Source organism: Equus caballus, chromosome 19, assembly GCF_041296265.1.
Source record: "Equus caballus isolate H_3958 breed thoroughbred chromosome 19, TB-T2T, whole genome shotgun sequence".
NCBI classification, from domain to species: Eukaryota; Metazoa; Chordata; class Mammalia; order Perissodactyla; family Equidae; genus Equus; species Equus caballus.
In genome coordinates, this window is record NC_091702.1 from 40,421,799 (window position 1) to 40,444,811 (window position 23,013).

At 39.4% G+C, this 23,013-nt stretch overlaps 1 protein-coding gene across 2 annotated transcripts in view; it reads right to left on the reverse strand.

Moving 5' to 3' along the window:
- The window catches only part of ATP13A5 (ATPase 13A5), a 98,383-nt gene extending 75,699 nt beyond the window's left edge, over positions 1-22,684 (reverse strand). For both annotated transcript variants that reach the window (XR_011428796.1, XM_001498779.4), the window contains exons 1-5: positions 22,197-22,684; positions 8,125-8,298; positions 7,281-7,427; positions 6,985-7,055; positions 6,802-6,882 (exon numbers count right to left, since the gene is read on the reverse strand). Coding sequence is in view for 1 of the 2 variants with exons in the window: in XM_001498779.4 (XP_001498829.2) it covers positions 6,802-6,882; positions 6,985-7,055; positions 7,281-7,427; positions 8,125-8,298; positions 22,197-22,256 (533 nt within the window). In the remaining variant the exon portion in view is untranslated. The remainder of the gene's footprint in view (positions 1-6,801; positions 6,883-6,984; positions 7,056-7,280; positions 7,428-8,124; positions 8,299-22,196) is intronic.
- Between the last annotated feature and the right edge of the window lie 329 nt (positions 22,685-23,013).

The following is a 23,013-nucleotide window of genomic DNA, read 5'->3' on the forward strand; positions in this document are numbered from 1 at the left end:
CTTCAATTAAAAATTAATGTGTAAATCTTAAAATGCTAATATATTTTTTAAACTAAAGTCAGTGCATGATGGATAAAACTGTTTTTCTTATTAAAAAGTATCTTGAATATCTCAGAAATGAAGTCAGAAAGGCATTTTGAGTTATTTAAAAAATTATTTTAATATACTCTAAGAGGATCTAAAAAGACACAGATATGAAGATGTTCCTGGAACTCTCAGGCATTCTGGATTGCTCTGATGTTAGAGATCACGTCTATCTTGTCTTGGTATCTCTAGCACCTAGGACAGGCTCTTAGTATATGACCTCAACAAACACATGAATGAATGAGCTAAGGAACTGAAAGATGATAGATATGTGGTGTTCACGGCTAACACCTTGTAAATCCACACATATGTGCATTTCAATAAGAAGCCTTCATGTTTGTATAGCATTTTTCAATTTACAAAGTTGTTACAGAAGATTCTCTCATTTGATCATTACAATAGGCCAAAAGAAAGGGCTAATATCCCCATTTTGCCAATGGGAAGAGCTATTTAGCCCTAATGTTTTGCCAAAGGTGCACATATCTAATATTAATCATGACAAAGCAGAGATGACATTGTGAGAAACTGCACTTAACCTTTTATATGCATTATCTCCTTTAATCATCGCATTATCCCTATGAGATTTCATATCGTCATCTTTATTGTAAGGCAAACTGAAGATCAGATAAACTAAGTAACTTTCCCAGTGTCTCAGAGCTAGAAAGAAGCAGAGCCAGGGTTCACAACATGGTCCCTATGACTCCACTTCACACTCTGCCTCAGTAAGTTCCAACGGCGAAATCTGCATGATGGATCTTTGGTCTCAGGTATAACAGAGAGCTGACCCAAGTTTGTCTGACTTCTAAGCCATGCCTTTCCAAGTACAATTATCACTCACAAGAGTCAGGTCTTCTGACTCCTTGCCTTGAGAACACTGAGGTTCAGAGATGTTGGGAAGCAGACAGGTCAAACAGCATGTGCTACTGTTTGACTTCACAAGTCCCTAAACCTCACACTGGGAAGAGACCATCACTCAGGCCACTTTGGTGCTCAGGATTCTTTTCTAGAACCCATGGAAATAACCTGCTGTTGGCCAAGGGTCAAAACTTCTCAGGCTCCTGGACTTGGTCTTCTGTCTTTCTGCTTGGAATGCCCTTCTCATATTCTTCACTGTGTAAATGCCTTCTCAGCCTTTGAGAGCCAAATCTGACAATAGAGCCAAGTGGCTGAGAAATGTGAGATCCAACAGACCTGGATCTAACCCAGCTAAACCACTGAGTTGGTGGCTTCCCCGACCTCGGACCAGTTTCCCCACATCTTTGCATGGCTCACTTCCTCATTTCATTCAGATCTCTGTTCAAACACCACCTCCTTATTGGTGCCTTCCTTAATAATTCTACTTTAAATAGCTACCCTGACCCCCAAGTCAGATTCCTTTTATCTCCCTATCTCATTTTTCTTTATAGTGTGTTTGATAATATGAAATTACACTTTATTTTTTTACGTGTTAATATGTATGCAAACAATCGACTGCATCCTCCACTATAATATAAGCTTCAGGAGGACATTGATATATCCTGAATGCCTAAAACAGGGCCTAATACATATAACGCACTCAAGAATTAATTTGTGAATGAATGAATAGATGACTGAGGGGTGAGCCTTGGTAAAATGGGTTTGAAGATATATGCCTAATAAAATTGCTATCACTAGGATATGAGATAAATATGTAAAGCATTTAACAAAAGTGCCCAGGACACGACAAGTTCTCAATACATGCGAGTCATCACTGAAATCCTCCCTATTCCTGGAGCACACTTAACTGGATGTTTCTCTCTTCCAACAACACTTCTTTTCTTAGTGACTTTGAATTGTAACTTATAGTTACATGTCTTTCTTCTCAAATTTGCCAGATGCTCTTTAATGGCAAGAATGGAGCTTTCTCAACTGTGTTTGCCAGCATCCAGAGACACAGTGTCTAACACAGAGAATGTTCCCAATCATTGAACTTAATTAATGAGGATCTTGTGACCCATGTCTAGAATACTCTTTCCCCTAACAAGCCTAAAAACCAAGTTTCCAGAACTACAGGAGCACACAGGCTGTGCAAAGCCAACTGAGAAAGCAGCAAACCAAGTGCCCAAAGTTCTTTGGCTTTCCCTGGCTGGGGAGATGGTTTCTGATATTACCAGTAAGGGAGAGGAGCTCAGCGCCCGTGAGGACTGAGATCAAGAGGATTGATACTTGCCTATAGACTACCTTCCTCAGGGTTCATCTGGGCCAAGTTTGAACCAAGTCTAGCATGCCCCTTGCTGCTTCATCTTTTCCACCATCTCTTGTCAAAAAGTCTTGTGTGCTCAGGGCTCGTGTACTCATCTCAACCTCAGCATAAGCCAAGCAGATTTTTCAGGGACATTAACCAATGGCTGAGCAACCAGAAGGAACACGAAGCTTGAAGCTGGGTCCCACAGGGAAAATTCCAAGGAATAAAGGAGAGTACATGCCCTGACCTTAAAAATCTGACATGCTGGCAGGAAAAAGAAGCCCTACAATTATTCCAGGTGGCCTCATAGAACTAAATAGGCTGAATAAAACTAAGTAGACTGCCTAATATTCAGAACTATTCAGTAGGAGAATACTTGCTTTGGAGATATAAGATCTCGCTCCAAAAGAGATTGAAGAATTTCTTCGCAGGGAAGTTGTGGAGGACGTTTCCGCACTGCCTATGAGCTAGACTTGGAGGATCACTGAGGTTTTCTGCAATCCATGGATATTAGTAAATCTGCTGGAATGCATTTATTTCTGAAAAACCAAACGTGGATGACTAGGAAGACTTTCTTTGGGGGATGGTCTATGACCTTTTTCAGTTTGATTTTTGCTCATTCATTAATTCATTCCTTTGTGTATCAACTTATTCACTAAATAGTTGTTGAGAATATGTTGTGTGCTAGGCACTTTAGGCTCCAGATGGTGAAGGCTAGAGAGAGGGTCTTCAAGGAGGCAGGAGGACCGCGTCAGAATCACTGCTGAGCTTTTGCAAACTGCACATGACCACTGTGCTTCCATCCTGATAGCCACCAGTAGAACTCTGGGCAGGGAGAGAGACTTGTAGTTTTCTGAACAATTAATGCTGAGTCAGGGGATTCTGGCACAAGCTGCTTCTGTGAACTTTGGAATTTTTAGGGAGCAGACTTCTAGTTTTAAAAAGTTCTGAGGTGATTCTGCTAGCCAATCCCTCATTTTTCTAACACTTCTGCTTTATAAAGGAAAAGAGAGCCAAGAAATCCATAGATGCATAGAATGAGGCATCCAATTGCTGGGACTTGGGTATGGTTGTATAGTATAAGAAGTACGTTGGTCTTAGAGCCCTCCCATTAAAAAAATTAATAATAACAAGATTGGTATGTTTAGAGACATTGCTTTCTGGGAGAAAAAACACTTTATTTGAGCAGGGCTTGAACCTGCTTCTACACTTCAATGAAGCATTTATACAGAGAAGCTCCATTTTACAGAAGACATAAGCGGCATTTTAATTTTTCACATTAGTGACCATCTATGATGTGCCCATTTCTTTCATTTCTGAAAGCACGTTTCCAGATAGCCTCAGAGAAAGTCAGGCGCATGTGAGGTGCTTCCAGTCAGCTTTTTTAGGCAAGGATCTGAGAGCAGAGGGCCAGGAGGGCATGGGGTACAGGCGGGGGTGGAAAAATCCCAGGCAGGATGTCCACAGGGACACCCAGGACTTGGGCTTACTGACGTTGCCATAGGGCTTTGCTCTGAAACAAGGCACTGAAGTTAAGTGATTTCATACATTCAATGGCTCCAGACCCATAGAACCAGGGGTCTGACAAACCCAATTTATTCAAAAGAGAATGTTGATCTCAGTAGTCTGTTTAATTTTTGTTAAACGACCTATGCAAAGTCATATTTTTAAGTAACTTATTAACTTCTAACTGAATGCTAAGAGTTGAGATAATCTTATTGGTTTCCAAAAGAATGAGTGAATTCTCTCTCTTCTATTGCAACTAACCCTCCTTTGCTCCTTTCCAAGGAACTGATCTGATGGCCCAGTGTCTACAATCAGGCTGTTTCTGAGGGATGGAGCTTTCAAAGGGGATACAGTTGATGGTATATAAGCATGATTTCTTTTCTGACTTTTGCTGCCTGCAAGACTGGAGGAGTAAAAACGTAGGGTCTCATACCAGCCCTAATTTCCTTCTCTCTCTCCTGCCTCCTTCTTAATTCTTCTTTCCCTCTGTTCCAACATTCTCTCTTTTCCTGGAATAGCTTCCACTGGCTTGGAGCTGAGCACTGGTGGAATTTCTTTCCTCTGGTACTAACAGGCATGGCTTTTTTCTCAACGGTGTGACGAATGTTGAAAATTAAGTTTGGCCCTGCAGAGTCACTGACCCATTGGAGTAGTCCCATTATAGAAATTGGCAAACTCTACCCATCACAGTTTGTTGTCTCCTGGAGAGCTGGGTTATCAACAAGGTTATTGGTGGTCTGGAGCTGAACCCGAGTTAGGAGGTGCCTACTATCTCTGCTGTCAGAAAGTTCCCCTTCTATTTTAAAAGTGGCAGGGGAAGGTGGGCTGAGTGAAAAGAAGATGAAGAGATGCTCTCCTTAAAAACTGTCTTCATAGGAGGACTACTTGGATGGATGGGGAATGAAGTAGGTGTGCTTTTTTCCATGGGCTCCTGTTTTCCTAAGATAAGAGAATTACCTCAAGTGTCTCTGAACCTGTCTAGGACAGGTACTAAGAGGAAAATTTGCATTCATTCGTGAATGAAGGAAGCCAGGATCACGGAACCTCCTGGAATAATTTTTTTGCTTTGTTCCTGATGCCCTCTGACAGTTTCTCTCCAGGATAAAGTTCTCACTCCTGATGTCCTGATTTGCTTTTTGCTGCTGAAAAGTGAGAACTACGTAAATCTGTGCATTTTCCTTCTTTGCCTAGTTGCTAGGAAGCCTAAGGGAAAGTTGGATTTAGACTCTGTGGCTTGTCATCACCAGAGATTTTTATAATTCTCATATTGTACCCTTGCTTTTCATGCAAGCAAGCTCGAGGAAGTTGCTATCACTCACTCACTCAATCAATCACATTTATTTTTTTTAAAAAAGGTCTTAGTCTTACACTAAAAATTGAGGTGAAAAATTAGGGGGAAAAATACTCCACCTTCTATTTCTTCTCTTTACCCTCCAAATAGATAAGCCCATAAAATAAAATATGCCTATATGTTCAAAAGTAGATTATCTCCTCTCTTCTTCATAGTTGGGAAACTATACTCTTTGTCTTGCTTATTAGATTGTCACATTCTTTATTGTGTGGACCAGATTTAAATTTAATTATGCATGATGTTTATTAAAGCCTGACACTTGATAAATAAGGACAAACGTGAGGTAGCTACACTGATGGGAAATCTTTCCTGCAGAAATGGTTTCCTAGGCAGCGTATATCTACATTTATCAGTGAGATTTCCTAAATGCCCTAGATATATCCTTTAAAGTCTTGTGCATGGTGCTATTACATCAATATGTTTTTAATGACTTTGAAAACTTTTTGTATTTCAATATATTAAGCATTGCATCTGATATCTTATATAATGATACCATTTCTAAGGCATTTTGCCATATTGTCATAGTCTAGATGCCCGCTTCATTTTTCATAGTGTTCAGGCAGAGGGAAAACTTAAAGACAACAGATCGGTAATTCTCAGACTTGGTGTGTATATGAATTATGGAGATGCTTGCTAAAAATGCAGAGTTTCTTCTTTCACCACTACCCCTAGTTCCCACTTACTAACTCAGAATGATGGGGGAGAGCCCGAGAACCTGTATTTTAAGTACCAGATTGCTTCTTCGCTTAGAATCAGTGTTTATGATTGTGAAGAAGGTCAGACAGATAATGCCCCTAAAATTGGACAAGAAATGAATGTGATTATAAGATTCTGGGGAAGGCTTGCAATGGTTCCTTTCAGACTCGCCAGGACTCACCATTTCAAATTACAGATGAGGGAGCAGGGACTCTAGACCATTGTAAGTTAGTGAGTAGCATCAGAATTTCCTACGCTATTATGATTATACTACTATGTCCTAATCTGTGTGGCTCTATAGATATTCTTCTCACAATTGTACCACTATTCTTTTTCTCTCTGTCCCACTAGTCAGAGAATGTCTCTGGGACAATGACAAAGTCTTATTTATCCTTAGATTCCTAGTGCCTTTCAAAGTGCCTGGCATATTACAGGCATTTAGTGAATAGATCGATGAACACATTCATTTATTCATTCATTCCACAAATATCCATCAGGCTCTGACCAGGAGTCAAGCACTGTTCTAGGTGCTGGAAATACAGTGGTGAACAACACAACTAAATGAACAAACAAAATCCTCATCTCCAGGGCTGTTTCTCCAAAGTAAAATGCAATCATAATATTGTCTTTCTGTCTCTCAGAGGAGTTGGAGGATGAAGAAGCTGATGTTTATGAAATGGCTTAAGATTTTTCGAGGAAAGACTAAAAAAGACAACACAGAGAAGATTGATCTACAATCCTGAGAGAAAAGAGAAAATGTTATTTGATTGCATTGTTCTCTTTTCTTTCTAATAAGTTTGCCCACGAGGTGAACAATTTAGAATATCTCCCTGATGCCAGTAAGTGAACTGGGATTATAGGAAGTTGGTGAAGCATTATGCTAACAATTCACTAATCATAAACCATTTGATATTTCAGTTTCTGCTGGCAGAGTTCACTCAGAGAGTACCGCAAACCCTACCTGACCTCTTGCTCCTCACTGGTCAGACCTGGTCCAAACGTATGATGGATGTCGTAGCAGGTGTTGCTGTCTTCCAGCGACCTAGGATGTGGGCGCAACAGGAACCACACCTCAGTTCACGGTACTCAACAAACGGTGTGCTTCCTTTATATCCTGATGTAGTGCTGAGAAAAAGTCACTTACCCAACTTTCCGAAATCTCTTCTCCAAGTTGTCCCAAACATACCTGATTTTCTGCACTTGGATATATCGTAGCTGCAATGACAAATGTGATAGAACAGATGTTATTCACAAAGTAAAGCCCATCAGGGGAGGGGAGGGTTGTTAAATGCAGGTCCTCAGGCGGCTCGCACTTTCCTTGATACAGAGCTGTAATTGCCAGCCCAGTAGTGTGATACTCAGACTTTCATCAAATAAACACTGACATTATTCATTTTTAGCAAAAACATGCCATAACAAGGCATCCTTAAAATCACTTACTTTTAATTCTGGCTTCGATACGGCTTGGTTTATGACAGAGTGGCGGTCAACCACCAGGAGTTCTTCTGGATTCTTGCTTATAGGAAACTTCAGTGTGGATAAGTAGAGACAGATTACCTTCTTCCTTATATATCTTTGAAACTCGTCCTAGAAAAGACAATCCAGCCCATGCAATTCTCAAATGTTATTCAATAAGGCTCTCAATTAACCAAATATCTACCAAGTGCTAGACCAATGGTTCCCAAAGTTTGGGCTGCAGACAGGAGCATCAGCATTACCTTGGAACTTGCTAGAAATGCAAATTCTCAGTCCCACCTCAAACCTACTGAATCAGAAATTCTGGAGATAGGGCCAGCAGTCTGTGTTTTAAGGAGCCCTCCAGGTGATTCTGATTTGCACTAAAATTTGAGCATCAGTGTGCTGGAAAATAAAGAGAAAGACACACTTTGCGGGAAAGTTTTATATCTAGAAAATAGTTTCTGGCTATCTTAAAATGACATTTAGAAATTTAAAATGTCTCATTTCTCTCGAAATGCATATATTTGAAAAACTGAGCAATCATTTCCTTGTTATGTCTTAGAGTTCTAACACTGACAACCACTGCTCATGTAATGGCTAAGAGCACAGCCAATTAGCCTGACATGGTAGAAATTTCCCCAGGCTGACATGGAGGAAATGTCCTTCATTCCTGGGTCAAAATAAGAGATGGCAAGTAGATTGCAGGGAAAGTCTTGCCATCTCCTGTTTGCGGACAGGAAAATTTTTTAAATAGAGGAAGATATACTCTCTGGAATGCTGGCCAGGCATTGGTTGTGCCACAGACGCAACACAGAAGGGCACGCACCGTTGTCCTTAGCAACACAGTGTCTGCTTCTTGCAATGCACACGGGATGCAGTTGGCCCACACCCACCACTGGGGTCTCCAGATGAACGCCAGCAGAAGGACCCCACAGGTCAGCACAAATCCTATAAGGCAGAAGGCTCTGCGTAGATTCTGGGTCTTGTAACCAAACACCTCCTGGAGAGTAAATAAAAGATCCCTCTATTTTTCTTTTTTTCACATAAACACATTGTTTTGTTCCAAGAAACACAAGCTTTAGATGCAGGAGTGTTGGTTGGGAGGGAAATCTAGTTTTGGCTGGTTGAATCAGATTGATTGCTTACAGCTGTCAGCTGATATAATAAAAAAAGAAAGACTCATTTTGTCACCCTGGCATATGAACCAAAACATAAGACAGCAGGGGCAAGAAATGGGCAGACTTATTTGATTCTAAATACTCTTTAAAAGTCACCTAAGATTTTTGTAAAATACTTCACGTTTTGGACCAGATTTGCCTTCTTTAGCTATAAGGTTTTAAAAAGTTTTTAATATGAATTTACTGCAGGAAGATGATAAAATTATGGTAGATATGATCCACGCATATATCTAGCCTTTTTCAAATTCAGCTTTGTCTTATAATAATATGATTGAGAAGGATTGAAAGTACGAATAAGTGTACTGTTTCTAAAACAGTAGAATGAGACAAATTAAGAGATTATCTACGGACATGAAAGATTTTTCGAAAGACAGCTTATAGGTATTCACCCTGAGGGTAACAGGCTAAAATGTTTCTACTCTTAGTAGTAGGTTAGTTAACGTTTGTCATGAATTGAGGAAAGACTTCATGTGTTTTTAGGAGAAAACAAATAACTAAAAAATAGACTTGTTTATTTAAAACAAATTTCCAGTTTCCATCATCTACAATGAAGTTTCACAGCATTGTTTTTTAAATTTCAAAAACTAGTTTTTTAGTGTATTTGGAAAACCAAAAGAGATGCTGATTATAAATGAAGTCATCACTATACTATTATTTTAGGCTCTGCTGTTATTTTTCATGTGTTTTTCCTATGACTCTGAACTGCTATGTCCAGATCACAGAGCTGTAATGTCAAGAAAATAGGTTTTTACGGAGTTTCTATCGCGTTTTTCAATGATGGAATCTCCTGAATTTCATGCCCGTTTAGATCATGTTACAATAAATCTGTTGGCTTAATTCTTTGGAAAAGTTTCAATTTTCAATAAGGTCATTTTCATCATTTTTTTCTGAAAAAGAACTCCGTAGTAGATCCAGATTTTAATAACAGTTGTTGACAGAAATCCTTAAACGTAGTGGAAAGGTCACAGGCACAAGTTTGAGTTAACACTCTGCTAGCTATCAACTATGTGGCCTTAGATCAATCATTTCATCTCTAGGGAATTCCAATTTACTCCTCTACAAAAAAATTAGAAATACGTGCCTTACAGGGTACTTGTACTCAAATAAGATAACGTCTCCTTAAGTGCTCTGAAAAGTGATTACAGTTTTAAGAGTTCCTTTCCACTGCTCCTCAACACTAACCCACCTGGGAAAAAAACGTTCATTATGTTTAGTGATGCAGACACTCTATTTTGAGATTATTCATGCAAGATAAGGTTTAAGTGTAACTCAGAAACATGTATTCACTCTGCCCTTAAGCATATTTTCAGTTGGGTCTCCTTTCTCTCTTCCTATCTTCCCTCTGATTCTATAAATCTGTTTTGGTTTTATTTGTGAATTATAGTTTTATTAGACTCAAATAAAATGTATATGCAAGTTCACATACTATGTCGTACATATGCGTTCTTTTACTCAGTTATTTATGGGGTCTTATTGCCAAAGCCCAAATGTGTGCAAAGTAGAAGCAGGACAATTTGGAATTTTAGTCCAGCTTGTAGCTGAAACGAGCACATTCATAAATGGCTTTCTCTTATTCTGTTTACTCACACACAGAAATGGCATTGGTAATCATAATTCTGACTCTCCTTCAGTTCTTTTCTGTATAGGAATTTTTTTTTAATTAAAAAGGGAACTCACAATGCTAGCAAGACTACAATGAAATCACTACAGCTACACACTGCAAATAACCTTATAAATTGGAATAATTCTTTAGGGAAAGCAAGATGACAAATTGTATTAAGGATTATAAAAATGTTTCTATCCCTTGAGTCCGTAATTCCACACTTGGAAATATACTCTAAGGAAATAACACATAAAGTAGAAAGTGATGTATACAAAGATGTTCAGTGCAGCATTATCTGTAATAGCAAAGTTATTGGAAGAACCAAATGATAGCTAATGGTTCAATAAGACGTGAAACATCAAAACAAGGGCTATAGTGGAGCAATTAAAAACAAAATGTATGAAGTGAGTGTAGAAACATGGGTCATTCTGTGATATAATATTAAGTGAAGAAAAGAACAGAGAACAGATGGAGTATGTGGAAAACAAATAGCAAATTATAAACTTTAACCCAAATATATCAATAATTACATTAAATGTAAATGGAACTAATATTGTGATTGAGAGCAAAGATTGTCTGACAAGATAATAAAAGAAAACTCATTATATGCTGTTTACAAGAGAAAGATTTTAAATATAAAGAAGCAGAGAGATTGAAAGGGAAAATATACCATGAAAAGGCTAACAAAAGAAAATTGGTATAGCTATATTAATATCAGACAAAACAGACTTTAAGGAAAGAAATATTATGAGAAAAAGGACATTTCATAAGTTAAAAGATCAGTTCAACAGTGAGACATAATAACCCTAAATTTTTGTGCATCTATAAACACAGTTTCAAAATTTGTAAAACAAAATTGATAGAACTTAGATCCACTCTCATTACTGGAGTCAACACACTTTTCTCACTAACTGATGAGACTAGTAGACCAAAAAAAAAAAAAAGAAGAAGACTATAGGAGGTTTGAACAATTCCATTAGCTAAATTGACCTAATTAACAAATAAGAAAATTATAGCCCAAAACTGAATAATTCAAATTCTTTTAAAGTACACATAAAATATTTACCTAAATTGACCACATTCTGGAACACAAAGTATGATGACATTATAATTAAACTAGGAATTAACAACAGGATGATAACTTAAAAGTTTCTAAGTGTTTAGAAATTAAGCAACATATTCCTAAATAACACACGTGAGTCAAATAAAAAATACAGAGAACATTAGGAAATGTTTGAACTGAATGAAAATGAAAATTGACAAATTAAAACTGGTGTGATGCAGTTAAGACAGTGATTACAGGTGAATTTGTAGGTTTAGATGTATATTTTAGAAAATAAAAAAAAAATTGAAATCAATAAAGTAAGCTTCCAATTCAAGAAGCTATAGAAGGAACAACCAATTAAACTTTATAAAAGTATGAGGAAAGAAATAAGATAAGAGCAGAAATGAATAAAATAGAAAAGATATACAATAAAGAAAATCCATAATGCCAAATTTCCTCTTTGAAAGGTTAATAAAATTGATAAACTCATAAATAAATCTGAGTATTTTTCTGGTTATTAAAGAAAATTAATGTGTAACTAAAAGCTTTTCTACAAAGAAATCTTCAAGCCCTGATGGCTTGTCAATCTTTTCAAACATTTAAGATAGAAGTGATATCAATCTTACACAAACTCTTTCATAAGTAGAGGAGATGGGAATGCTCCCAACTTGTTTTACGAGGCCAGCATACTCAGACACCAAAATCTGATATATACGTTACAAGAAAGGAAAATTACAGGCTAAAATATGTCAGAAAAATAGATGAGATAACCCTGAAATATATTATCTAACTAACTCAGCGATATATTTTAAAAAGTAATACATCATTACCAAATGGTGCTTTCTCTAGGGTTACAGGGCTTTGAAAATCAATCTATGTGTTTTGGTATGTTAACATTCAGCAGGAAAGTCATAAGGTCATCTCAATAGATAAAGAGAAATACTTTCATAAGATTCAACAGCAATACATGATAAAAAAACAAACAAGCAAACAAACAAACCTCTTAGCAAACGAGGAAATAGATAGGAATATCCTTCAGCTAACATCATGCTTAATGATGAAATATTGAACATTTCCCCCTGAGGTCACAAGCAACATAAGATTATCAACAAGCACCAATAATATCTGATATAGTACTAGAAGTCTCAACCAATGCAATAAGGCAAAACAGAGAAATAAAGTTTATAACAATTGGAAAATAAGAAGTAAAAATACTGTATTATATATTTAAAAGTTGCTAAGAGAGTAGATCTTAAATGTTCTGACCACAAAAAAGAACTGGTAATTATGTGGGATGATGGAGATGTTAGGCAACACTACAGTGGTAATTATTTCACAATATTTAAGTGTATCAAATCAACACATTGTACACTTTAAACTTACACAATGTTATATGTCAATTATATCTCAATAAAGCTGGAGAAAAAGAAGTAAAACTCTATGAGTAGATAACGTAATTATGTACAGAAAGAAATCCAAAACAATGTACAAATAAATTATTAGAGTTAATAAGTGAGTTTATCAAGATTACTGAATGAGTACGGAAAAACCAATTGTATTTGTATATACACGTAACAAACAATTTTAAAATGAAGTTAAAAATCATTTGTAATACCATCAAGGGAAAAAATTAGTTACCTGGTAATAGTTCTGGCAAAGTTGTGAAAGACCTCTAAATTGAAAACTACATATTATTGCTGAGAGCAAAGATCTAAATAAATGGATAGATATACTAAGTTTGAGGGTTAGCCATTAGCAATCCCATTTAAAATCACATCAGATATTTTTTGCAGTAATTGATGTGCTAATTCTAAAATTGGTATGGAGATGCAAAGGTCTTAAAGTAGTCAAGACAATTTGCAACAAGAACAAATGTGGTGGACTTCCGGCACCAAAGCAGAGGATTTACTACAAGTTACGATAATTTAGAAAATGAGGTATACACAAGTATACACACAGAGTGAGAGGATCGGAATCTGAAACCCATTATACACGGTTCCTTGTAGTAAAGTGAGTTTTGCCACCTATTAACTATGTGACCTTAGGATTTAACGTCTCTAAGTCTCAGCTTCCATCTCTATACGTTTCTTAATAACACACACCTGGCAGAATAGTTGTAAAGATTAAATGACAGGTATAAGGTGTTGAGCCCAGAGCAAGCTCTCTATCAGTGTTAGCAGGTGTTTAGATAATGGGGTCAGTCAAGGGAGGAAAGAAGTGACTATTCCAGTTTTGAGTCAGCGTTGGTAATGGAAACAGGCTGCTTTCCATAAGGTCGGGAGCCCAGATCTGCCACCGCCTATGAATCAAGTTGAATAGCACAGAAGCGGTGCCCATCTTCACACAGACCTGAATTGTATTCCCTTTAGGCAGTGAAGTCCCCTCACTTTTTTGTTTCCCACTAGAATTCTGGATTCCAGATAGCAGTAGAGGTACCACAGACCTTATGGTCTTTTTCTAGACCAAGAGTACAGCGGGAGCAGCCACGATTAGCAGTCGCAATGAAATAAGCACATGCCTTTTGACAGAGGTTGTGCCTAAGGTCACAATTTAGAGCCCTCTCTGGGTCTATCAGCAGAGCCTCTGTTCATACTCACCCCACTGCCTTCTCTCACTTCTGCTCCTTGCTCCATCACTTACTAGTTAATGTGATCTGGGTAAATGATTTAAATTCACTGAACTTTAGGTTCCTCGTAAAAATGCGGCTGGTTGTAAAACACAACAGAAATAGTCTGGTGTAGCAGTTAAAAGCTGGGGATATGGAATAAGAAAACCAAGTCCAAATCATACCTCTACCACTTAACCACATGGGTGACCTTGGGCAATTCACTTTACTCCTGATGACTCAAATTCCTCCTCCACAAATGAGAATAGTAACAATAACTATCTTCTAGGGTTGTTGTAAAGAAACTGAGGTAATACATGGAAAGAATTTAGTACAGTTTCTGAGACATTTTGAGCATGCAATGTGTGTTAAGATTTAATACTAGCTTGGATAGTGTGCAGTTCAACAAAATTTCAGCAGATCGAAAGTGACTAGTCCTATTGGCCTCATCATGAAGTGATTTGACCACAGGCAATATTCAGAACTAGATGCAATTTGCCAAAACCATAAGTTGTATTTCTAAAATTTCAAAAAAATTGATCCAATGGCTTAAATAGAATTTTTGCTTTTCCCACAGAGTACAAACTGTCAAAATTGAAGTCAAATACACACCAAAAAGAAAACTGCTTGCCTTTGCAATATGTGAAGCTAGGGGAAAGGCTTTAGGATAAATACCAAATTGATTCAGATATTGACTAGATGTAGTAACTATATACACGAGCGTGCGTGCACCCACACACATACAAAGCAGCCCAATCATTCTTCACTCATACAGGAGGTGAACAGTGTAATGGACCATCCTTCCTATGATACTTAGGTGATGTGACCTTGTGTATGTTACTTAACTGAGCCTCAATTTCCTTAGTTGTAAAATGGATATCTGAGCAGCTAGCTCAGGGATTAAATGAGAACATACATGAAGTGCCAGCACATAAAGGACACTTTTAAAATTATTTTCCCTTCTTTCTTTCCTTCATAGGTAGCTCTTTCAGTTACCATCAGAGACAGAACGAAGACTAGCCAAATTCTTCAGGAAAGGAGAATTACAGGGTGTACCTTCATCTCAACATGGTTTCTTCCCCAAATTCCCTTTTTGTGGGATCCTCTTAGTCATAGGAACCCATCCCCTGGGATCTCTGCCTGTCTTTGTTCCTGAATTTTCCTTGCATCTGGAGCACTAGCATCTATGCACAACTGGTCTTGTGAACAGGTCCTTTTTAGTTTTTGTAACTCCTTTTATTCTTATCTTCACTGTTCATGTGTTTAGCCATCTAAAATATTTCTTGCACGCCCACCATGCACAGGCACAGTAGTGTGCGATTCAAATTCTTTGGAATAGATATTTTGCGTTACAGTTCACAACACTTTCACTTACTCAAACCAAGATTCTCGCAGAACAAAGTTATAAATTTACTTACTCAACCAAGACATAACATAGATAACTCTCAGTACCACAATTACGCTCTGTGAATGGCAATGCCGGTTTTTGGCTGTATGTGTTAGGCTTTTCTATGGGTGAAAATATTCCAATAGACTTAGAGCAAGCTAGCCTTTTCTGTGTAGACATCATCTTTTAGTCCCTTGAATCATGGTCAAGGAGATAATATCTCTGTGCCCCTTTGTGAGGCTAGAATTCACTATGATTCATCTTCCTTTTTTTTTTTTCAAAGGACAATCACAGCACCAAGTTTCTATTCAGGGTTCACAATCTCCCCTTTGTTGTCTTTATCTGGACATGCCAAATTGTGTTCCTTTATGTGTCAGATAGGAGGACTTTCTTAAAACTCTGCTCTCTTATAACTCTGCTCTCTTATCTCTACCTCTGCCGTGTTTCAAGGTTCTTTTCTTTACTGTTAGGATAATATTGTCTCTAGTTAACGGATCATGTTAGTCAGGTCATTATTCCTCAATCCTCTATTACTAGCTTGGTTTGGCCACATGTAGCAATTTGTGTTAGTTATCACTAACTACTAAGCATTGCTAATTATAGTTTCATATAGTTTGCCCTGCATTCTGCCATGGAGTGCCCTTTGAGTAGGGATAAAGTATGTGGAGTCTCTTTCACTTTTGTGTACATTTGACAAGGAGAAGTAATCTTTCTTGAGCAGTTACTTAGGTGCCATTCAATCCTCATAGCCACCCTACGAAATAGGCATGATTATTTATTAAAATAGGTGCTATTATTAATAATATTTATAAATTATTATGTGTAGATCAAAGAAACTGGGTCTTGAAGATGTTCAAAATAATTATTGAAATGGTTCGACCCAGTCTTTAGGGGTGTGAACCAAAACCCAATACCAAGGAGAGGAACTTATTATCACTGTCAGCTCCAGGCATCCCCGTAAAGCCACCCAAAAGGACTTTCTGAAGTAAAAGTGCAACTGAGGAGCCTTGTATGATGACGCTAATGGTGAGAGAGGAGTGAGTGTGGATCAAAAGGTAATGCGATTCATGGGCTAATTAGCAGGGACAATTTCTGGAACTAGAATTTGCCCTAGATCAAGGACATGGGGCAACATGGCATGTTCTGTTAAAGTTTATTCACGAACAAGAGCATCACTGAACAAGAGGGATATCTCAGAGATTATTTGGTTCAAATTCCTCTCTTGGAAAAAATAGCTGTACGCCAACCTCACAGATGAGCATCGATTGTCTGCTTAAGATAGGCCACCCGTAACTCACAGGCCGACCTTCTCCTGTTGGATCGCTGTGACAGAGGCCCCCATTCTCTTGTTTGTTGTCAGCCAGAAGCTACTCTCAGTTCTCAGAGACCGCTCAGAGTTCCTTGCCGCATTGAACCTTCCATCTTCACAAACGCAACAAAAAAGCTCCCTTGCATCAAATCCCTCTCTTTCTTTAAATCTCTGACTTCATGCAGGGCCCAGTCTCTTCTCTGGGCTCACCTGATTAGCTCGGGCCCATCCAGACAATCTCCCTTATCTTAACTCAGCTGAGTCCATGTTGATTACATCTGCGTAATCACTTTCTGCCATACAATCTAACATACTCGCAGGAATTATAGCTCATGATATATGCAAGTTCCACTCACACTCAACTGGAGGGGATTATACAAGGGCAAAGGTCATTGGAGGGGTGTTGTGTTAGGATTCTGCCACCACAGATGGTTAGGAAGTTCTTCCATAAGGAAAATAAATCTAGCGGGAATCTGCCAACCTCTACTGTTCCCCACGTCAGCCACTCAACTGTGGGAAAACAACTGTCATGATTGTTCTTTGGGGAATTATTCCCAGCATCTTATAAACAGTACTTATTTGCGACATGCAGATATTCCTCCAAACACACTATACTTCTTGTGTGAATCTTAGAGTTAAGTGGAACTCCCTAGGGGTTTCCTAAATAATACAGATTATAGCAGGACTGTTACTTCTTCTATCATGCAGAACAGACTTCTATTAAGACAGCTAAAGACTAATTTTTTTATGGCTATATCACATTGGCAACTAAAATTCATTCACAACCAGATAAAGCTCTTCAATTACTTTCTCATGCGTGGCCACTAAGCCTGAGCATTGACACCCTCACCTTATGTTTTTATAATGACTTAAAACAAAATCTCGACACTGAGGCCTGTCACCTGCATTTTCCCAGGTTCTCTCCTACAATCCCACTGAGAAAACTTGTTGAGTCTTGATTCTGTCGCCTATATTGTTATCTCTCCCTCATAGCCAGGTGAATGCTGAAGATCAGATAAACCAGACTTCAAACAAGCTGTTCATATAAATGTTGATGGAGGACAGGAGAGAACCAAGAGGCCCTACTTTTTAATTTTCAGTTTTAATCCTTTGAGTTGTTTTTCAGTCCTTTAACGGAAGATGAGGAATACATGACGTTGTTTAAAATAATTTTCACATGTGATTTGTTTTTATAATGGTAAACCTCAAACAATTTTCACTCTCCAAGTTTAGTTTGAAAAAGGGGAAATGTTCTCAACATCAATTTCACTTAATACAAGTATTCCTGCATTTTTCAAACTGCGCATCATAACTCCTGACTCCTTGGATGCAAATGAACCTTTTATATTTTCAGAGCGCTTTCAAGATTTCATATGTGACCCTTGCAAACCTTGTGAGTCAGAAGGGGTAAGTGATGTTGCTCTCAGGCAACTAGCAAGGTCTGAAAAGGTGCCCACAACCACACAGTTAGCAGCAGACCCCTTAAAGCCCGGAGTTTCCGTCTTCCAGGGCTCTTCCACTATTTCCTAGAAAAAAGTTACCATGAATTGAAGTTGATGCAGGGTTGGCGAGCTGAAGAGTCGAAAGAAAGATTTCTTGGACTCTCAAGGTCTGTCAGTAGTACTCTTTTATTTAGAGAATAATGTGGAATAGCATGGGGACAGGACCCATGGGCAGTAAAGAGCTGCTGCAAACATGGGTTGAGGGTAGGGCTAAAGTTAAGGCATAGGTACGTAAGTTATCTCTTTACAAAACAAAGGAAAGTATGTGTAAAACGAGTTGTTAAAACGGTATCAGTGCTGGTAGGGTCGGTTATTGGGTGGTCCTATAACTTTTAGATAAGAATCAAACCGGATTAAGTAAATGGCAGAAGCCATCACCTTAAATATTATCCTCAGCTAAAGACAAAGGAGGATGTTAAAGGGGGGAGGGGTCAGTTACATGAGGTTACCAGATAAGCACAATAAACAAGATTTAAGTCCTTGCTGTCCCCATTAAGAGTTTCTAGAAATAAGGTCATCCCCCTTCCTCCTGGTGCAGAGAGGGAGACAGCCCCACAGATGGAGACTTCCTTCACAAATGCAAATGTCTCTCATCAAAGGGCAAGCAAATTCCACTCCTCAGAGCCTCCTTCCCATCTGCAGTTTTTAAAAGTAACCAGCCTAAAATAATCCTCATCAAAGTGCTCTCCTATCAAGCCTGTATCCTCCACACCAACCAGCCATTTTGCCTTCTGAGGCTCTGCTCCCACTTGTAATTTTGACACTTAGTTGGGGGGTGTTTGTACAGAGCGGGAGCACCAATAGGATGGATGGGCTTTGCCACTGACATGAATAAAGCAGCATTTGTGTCAAGACTATCTCCAGAAAGTAAATGCAGCAAGTGTGGCCAGAGAGGACACCGAAACAGAGGCTGAAGTGCACATGTGTGCCTCCCCATATGCCTTACTGAGAAGAGATATGATGACTTTTTCCCTCCCAAGAAAGGTAATAATGAGAAAACCACAGCTGTCACTCACTGAGAACATTCCAATCCTTCCTGTGGTGGTTCCATGAGACAGTAGTCATGAGAGAATCGGCACACGCACGCACACACACACACACACACACACACACACAGGAAGGAGTCCATGGATCTGTAAGTGTGGGAAGTAGAGCCCACTGTAATGCCCCTCTTAGAAATTCACAAAGACTCATAATATACTAAAGGCTCTGAGAGACTCTGCTGTTATCTGCTTACCTGTTTCACCTAGTATTTCTCAAACCTTATGGATAGGGAGAAAAAGGAGACTTTTTATATAACACCTATTAACAATATTATTCTACAGAAAATACTTTTAGAAAGGCTTCATTACCTCATTTGATCTTCACCATGACTCCAAATGGTAGATATTACTATCCCCATTTTACAAATGACTCAACGAGGTTAAATCACTTGACCAACAGGATGAGAATTTAAACCCGGGTCTGCTTGAGACCAAGTCCCATTCCATCAGGCACTGAGCTATACAGCCTGAGGGCTCCAGGCTCATTTTAGGTCTGATGTTGTGAAGGATCCTGAGGGCTATTTGTGAAGCTGTGGGTCCTGAAAGGACCTTAAGAGAAGACAAGAAAAGCTGACCATGAATGGAGGGGCTGATGAAACACTTGGGCAGGGCAAAGTTTTAGAAAAAAGACTAGCGAAGGAAAAGGAGACTATTTGAGCTGGGTATTGGTGGAGAGGGTGAGGAGTGGGAGGGAGGAGGTTTGGAAGGACAGTAAAGGCCTGGACAGTGAAGGTATCTATCGCAGGAGCTGTTGTGAGGGTGACATGAAGTACTGTTTCTCAAGGGCCCAGCACAGTGAGTGTAAGCTGCTCCCTAATCCTGGAGGTGTTGGGACCAGAGAACAGGGGACAGGAATGACAACAAGATTCAATTCTGGGGGCTAATGCAATACTTTATATCTGTGCTGAGCTCAGCAAAATGGCCCAAGACCGCTCTTCAGTAACGTCCTAGGCAATCCCCACCCACTCAGGTCCTTCGTGGGTATTTGATGGAAAGAATTTGTTATTTGCCTCAACAGTGTATAGTTTCTACCTCAAATCCTCTCAAGCAATCACAAGTGGTGGTTCACTTGAAGTGACGAATGCCCAGTAGAAGGCAGAGTGGGCCATGGGGACCCTTCGGGAAAGAAAGGAAGAGCAAGTGGGGACAGGTTGTAAAAGTCACAGCCTAACAGTCCCTAAGGCTGGGACTAGACCAGGCCTAGGTTTAGTTTGGCCTACTACGATCTGAAAAAAAAGGAATTTGTTTCCAAAATTTATAAGAAGGCTATTTCACGTAAGCATACAGATTTCTGGCTTCCCTTTCAAACTCTAAAGACAGCCCTGGGCCTGTTCACTTGAAGGAAGGAAGATCCTTGGAGCTGGGAAACAGCTTCCTCTTCAGCCTGTGTACCTAGATGACTCCTGTCAGCCAGGCCTACCTAACTCAAGTTTCCTGATCCGCCTGCCCAGGTAGAATTTGTATCTGTGCTCTCTTTCCACAAGGGTAAGATTAATAAGCGTAGTGAGATGCATAATAAAGCTTTTTGGTGCATGTCTCTAGAAGTGTTTGATTACCAGTAAAAAAAGAAGGAAACTGTGATGCCTGGCCCGTTATTTAATCTTTTGATACCCATGCCCCCTCTGTGATTAAGAAAATTAAAATACCAGGCTATAAAACTTTACAAACACAGCACCTAGTGACACAAAAATAAAGAGCAACCAAAGATTTTCATGAACACTCATCTACTTATTGAAAAAACATTCAAACTGGCACAGAGTTGTTCGGCAGTGTACACAGGTGATAGATTTTAATTCTTTGAATCCCTTCAGTCTGAAGATGTTAAAGCTCTGTACCATTATCAAGATCGGCGTGGTACAATGATGTAAGCCACTGACGTGAGCCACGCTTGTAATTCAAAATTTCCTAGCAGCCACATTGAAGAAGTAAAAAGAAGCAGGTGAAATTAATTTTCATAATATATTTTCTTTAACCAACATATCCAAAACATTATCATTTCAAGTGTAACCAATATAGAAATTATTAATGAGCTATTTTACACTCCTTTTTACTAAGTCTTCAAAATCCTGTGCATATTTTACACTATTGCACATTTCAATTGGGATCGACTATTTTCTAGTGCTCAAAACCCACATGTGGTTAGTGGCTGCCTTATTGGACAGTGCAGGTGTTTATGAAACCACCCACTTTCCTTAGATCAACAAACAAGGGTAGATGGAGAGAGGGCAAGGATGGGTTTCCCCCAGATCTCATAGGGAATGAGGAGGCTAGGCGGGAAACTGGCACCCTTCTGATACATGAACCAGATCTTCTGGGTTCCTTTCCGCCCCCACAGTGCACCCTCTGTGTCCCATCCCCCTCTCTCTTTGTCACCCTTTCTCATTGCCTAACTAGGGACACTATTGCAGTGTGAGCCGCGTGGGGCATGAGGAAGGAAGGAATGGGCTAGATTCCCAGCCTGCCCCTTGCAGCCTGAGGACCTTGAGCAAGTTACTTAACCTCTTTAGTCTCAGATTTCTTTTCTATGAAATAGGATTACTTTCTTCAGGGCTGAGTTCTGAGGCTCAAATCAAATAATAAAGGTCAACTCATCAGCACCAAATAGACACTGTAGGAGTTTTCAAGCGTTTAATAATTATTTTTTAAGATTTATATATGTTTGGTGGAAGAGGCAGCAGGGAAAAAGAATTGGAGAAGTGAGGAGTTTTTGAAAAGATCTGTGCTAAATCCCAGGGCAGCCTCTGTTCCTTCTTCAGGAGTTGGTACTTAAAGCCTCTCTCTGCTTTTACAAGGCGTAACTTCAGCCCAAAGCACTCTGAGCCTGAGTTACGCAGATACACTAAAAACAGAAGAATTTGTTTTTAAAAAAGAAAGAGTTTCAGTTTTTGCCAGAGTTTGTCCAATTACACGGAGACCCAGATGATAAGGGGGGAACCCCTCAATGAGCACATGAGGGAGTGCACCCCAATTACATACTCTGCAAAATGTCTGAGGAGGAATCTTCGCCCGGTCCAACGCATGTGAAGATAGCAAGACACTATCATCTAGCAGATACGTCTTTCTCAGCCCCTGCAGTTTCCCTTGCTATAAGGTAGTGCCCAGGACTCTCCAGGAGCCTGACCAGACTTAACCTCTCCAGGTCCTAAAGCTGGAACCATCCCCAGAACGCCAGTCCACAGCCTCGGCCGCTTTGAGAAGACTGTAATAAAAACAAGAGAGGACTCACCAGCTCATTCTCCTCTCCTGGGTTGAGCAAAGCCCGATGGTTCTTACTCTTCTCCTCCATCTAAACCAGACCTCTTAGGGTGCTCCCCAGCTAACTCCTTCTGAAAATGTCAAAACCACTGGAGCTTCTGTGAACTCAGCAGACTCATGTCTTGTCATTGCTGTTCTCAGGTGCTTTTAAACCTCTTAGCACACACCTCACCTATTAGACTAACAAAGGAAAAAGGAAACTGTAGCTGCCCCGAAGCAGGAAGGATTAATAATCACTGGAAAAGGCTTGCCAACAAACTGTGACCCGGAGGTGAGAAGGCCGGTTAGCCAATGACGAGTAAGACCACCAGGGGGAGGCAACCTAAGCCAGGCATCGGTCACCTGGGGACACAGATGGACACACGATATCGATATCGGGAGCAGGAGGAGCCGTTGTCTGGGAGGCCTTGCCTGCTCTGAGATAAAAATATACGAGCACCGCAAAAACATGATAATATCAAAACAGAGGCCGAGGGAAGTCTCCTTGAGAAATCACTAAGAATTCTTGGCATTCGCTAATTACTTCATCCAGAACACCTGTGTATGTTTAACAGCTGTAAGCTATGTATATATTGAAACGCTGGTTATAATAAACTCAGAGTGGCCATCAGCCCTCTCCGCATCTATCCTGATGTGTACATTGGATGGCGACACCGACAGAAATAGTCTCCTGGCCACAGAATTGGTCTGTTAATCTACCTGCTTGTTGCGTTTTTTTTTCTTCCTAGTGTTTACTTGCTGAGCTAGTTGTGAGTGCCTTCAGACTGAAGTTGTCAAACTAGAAAGAT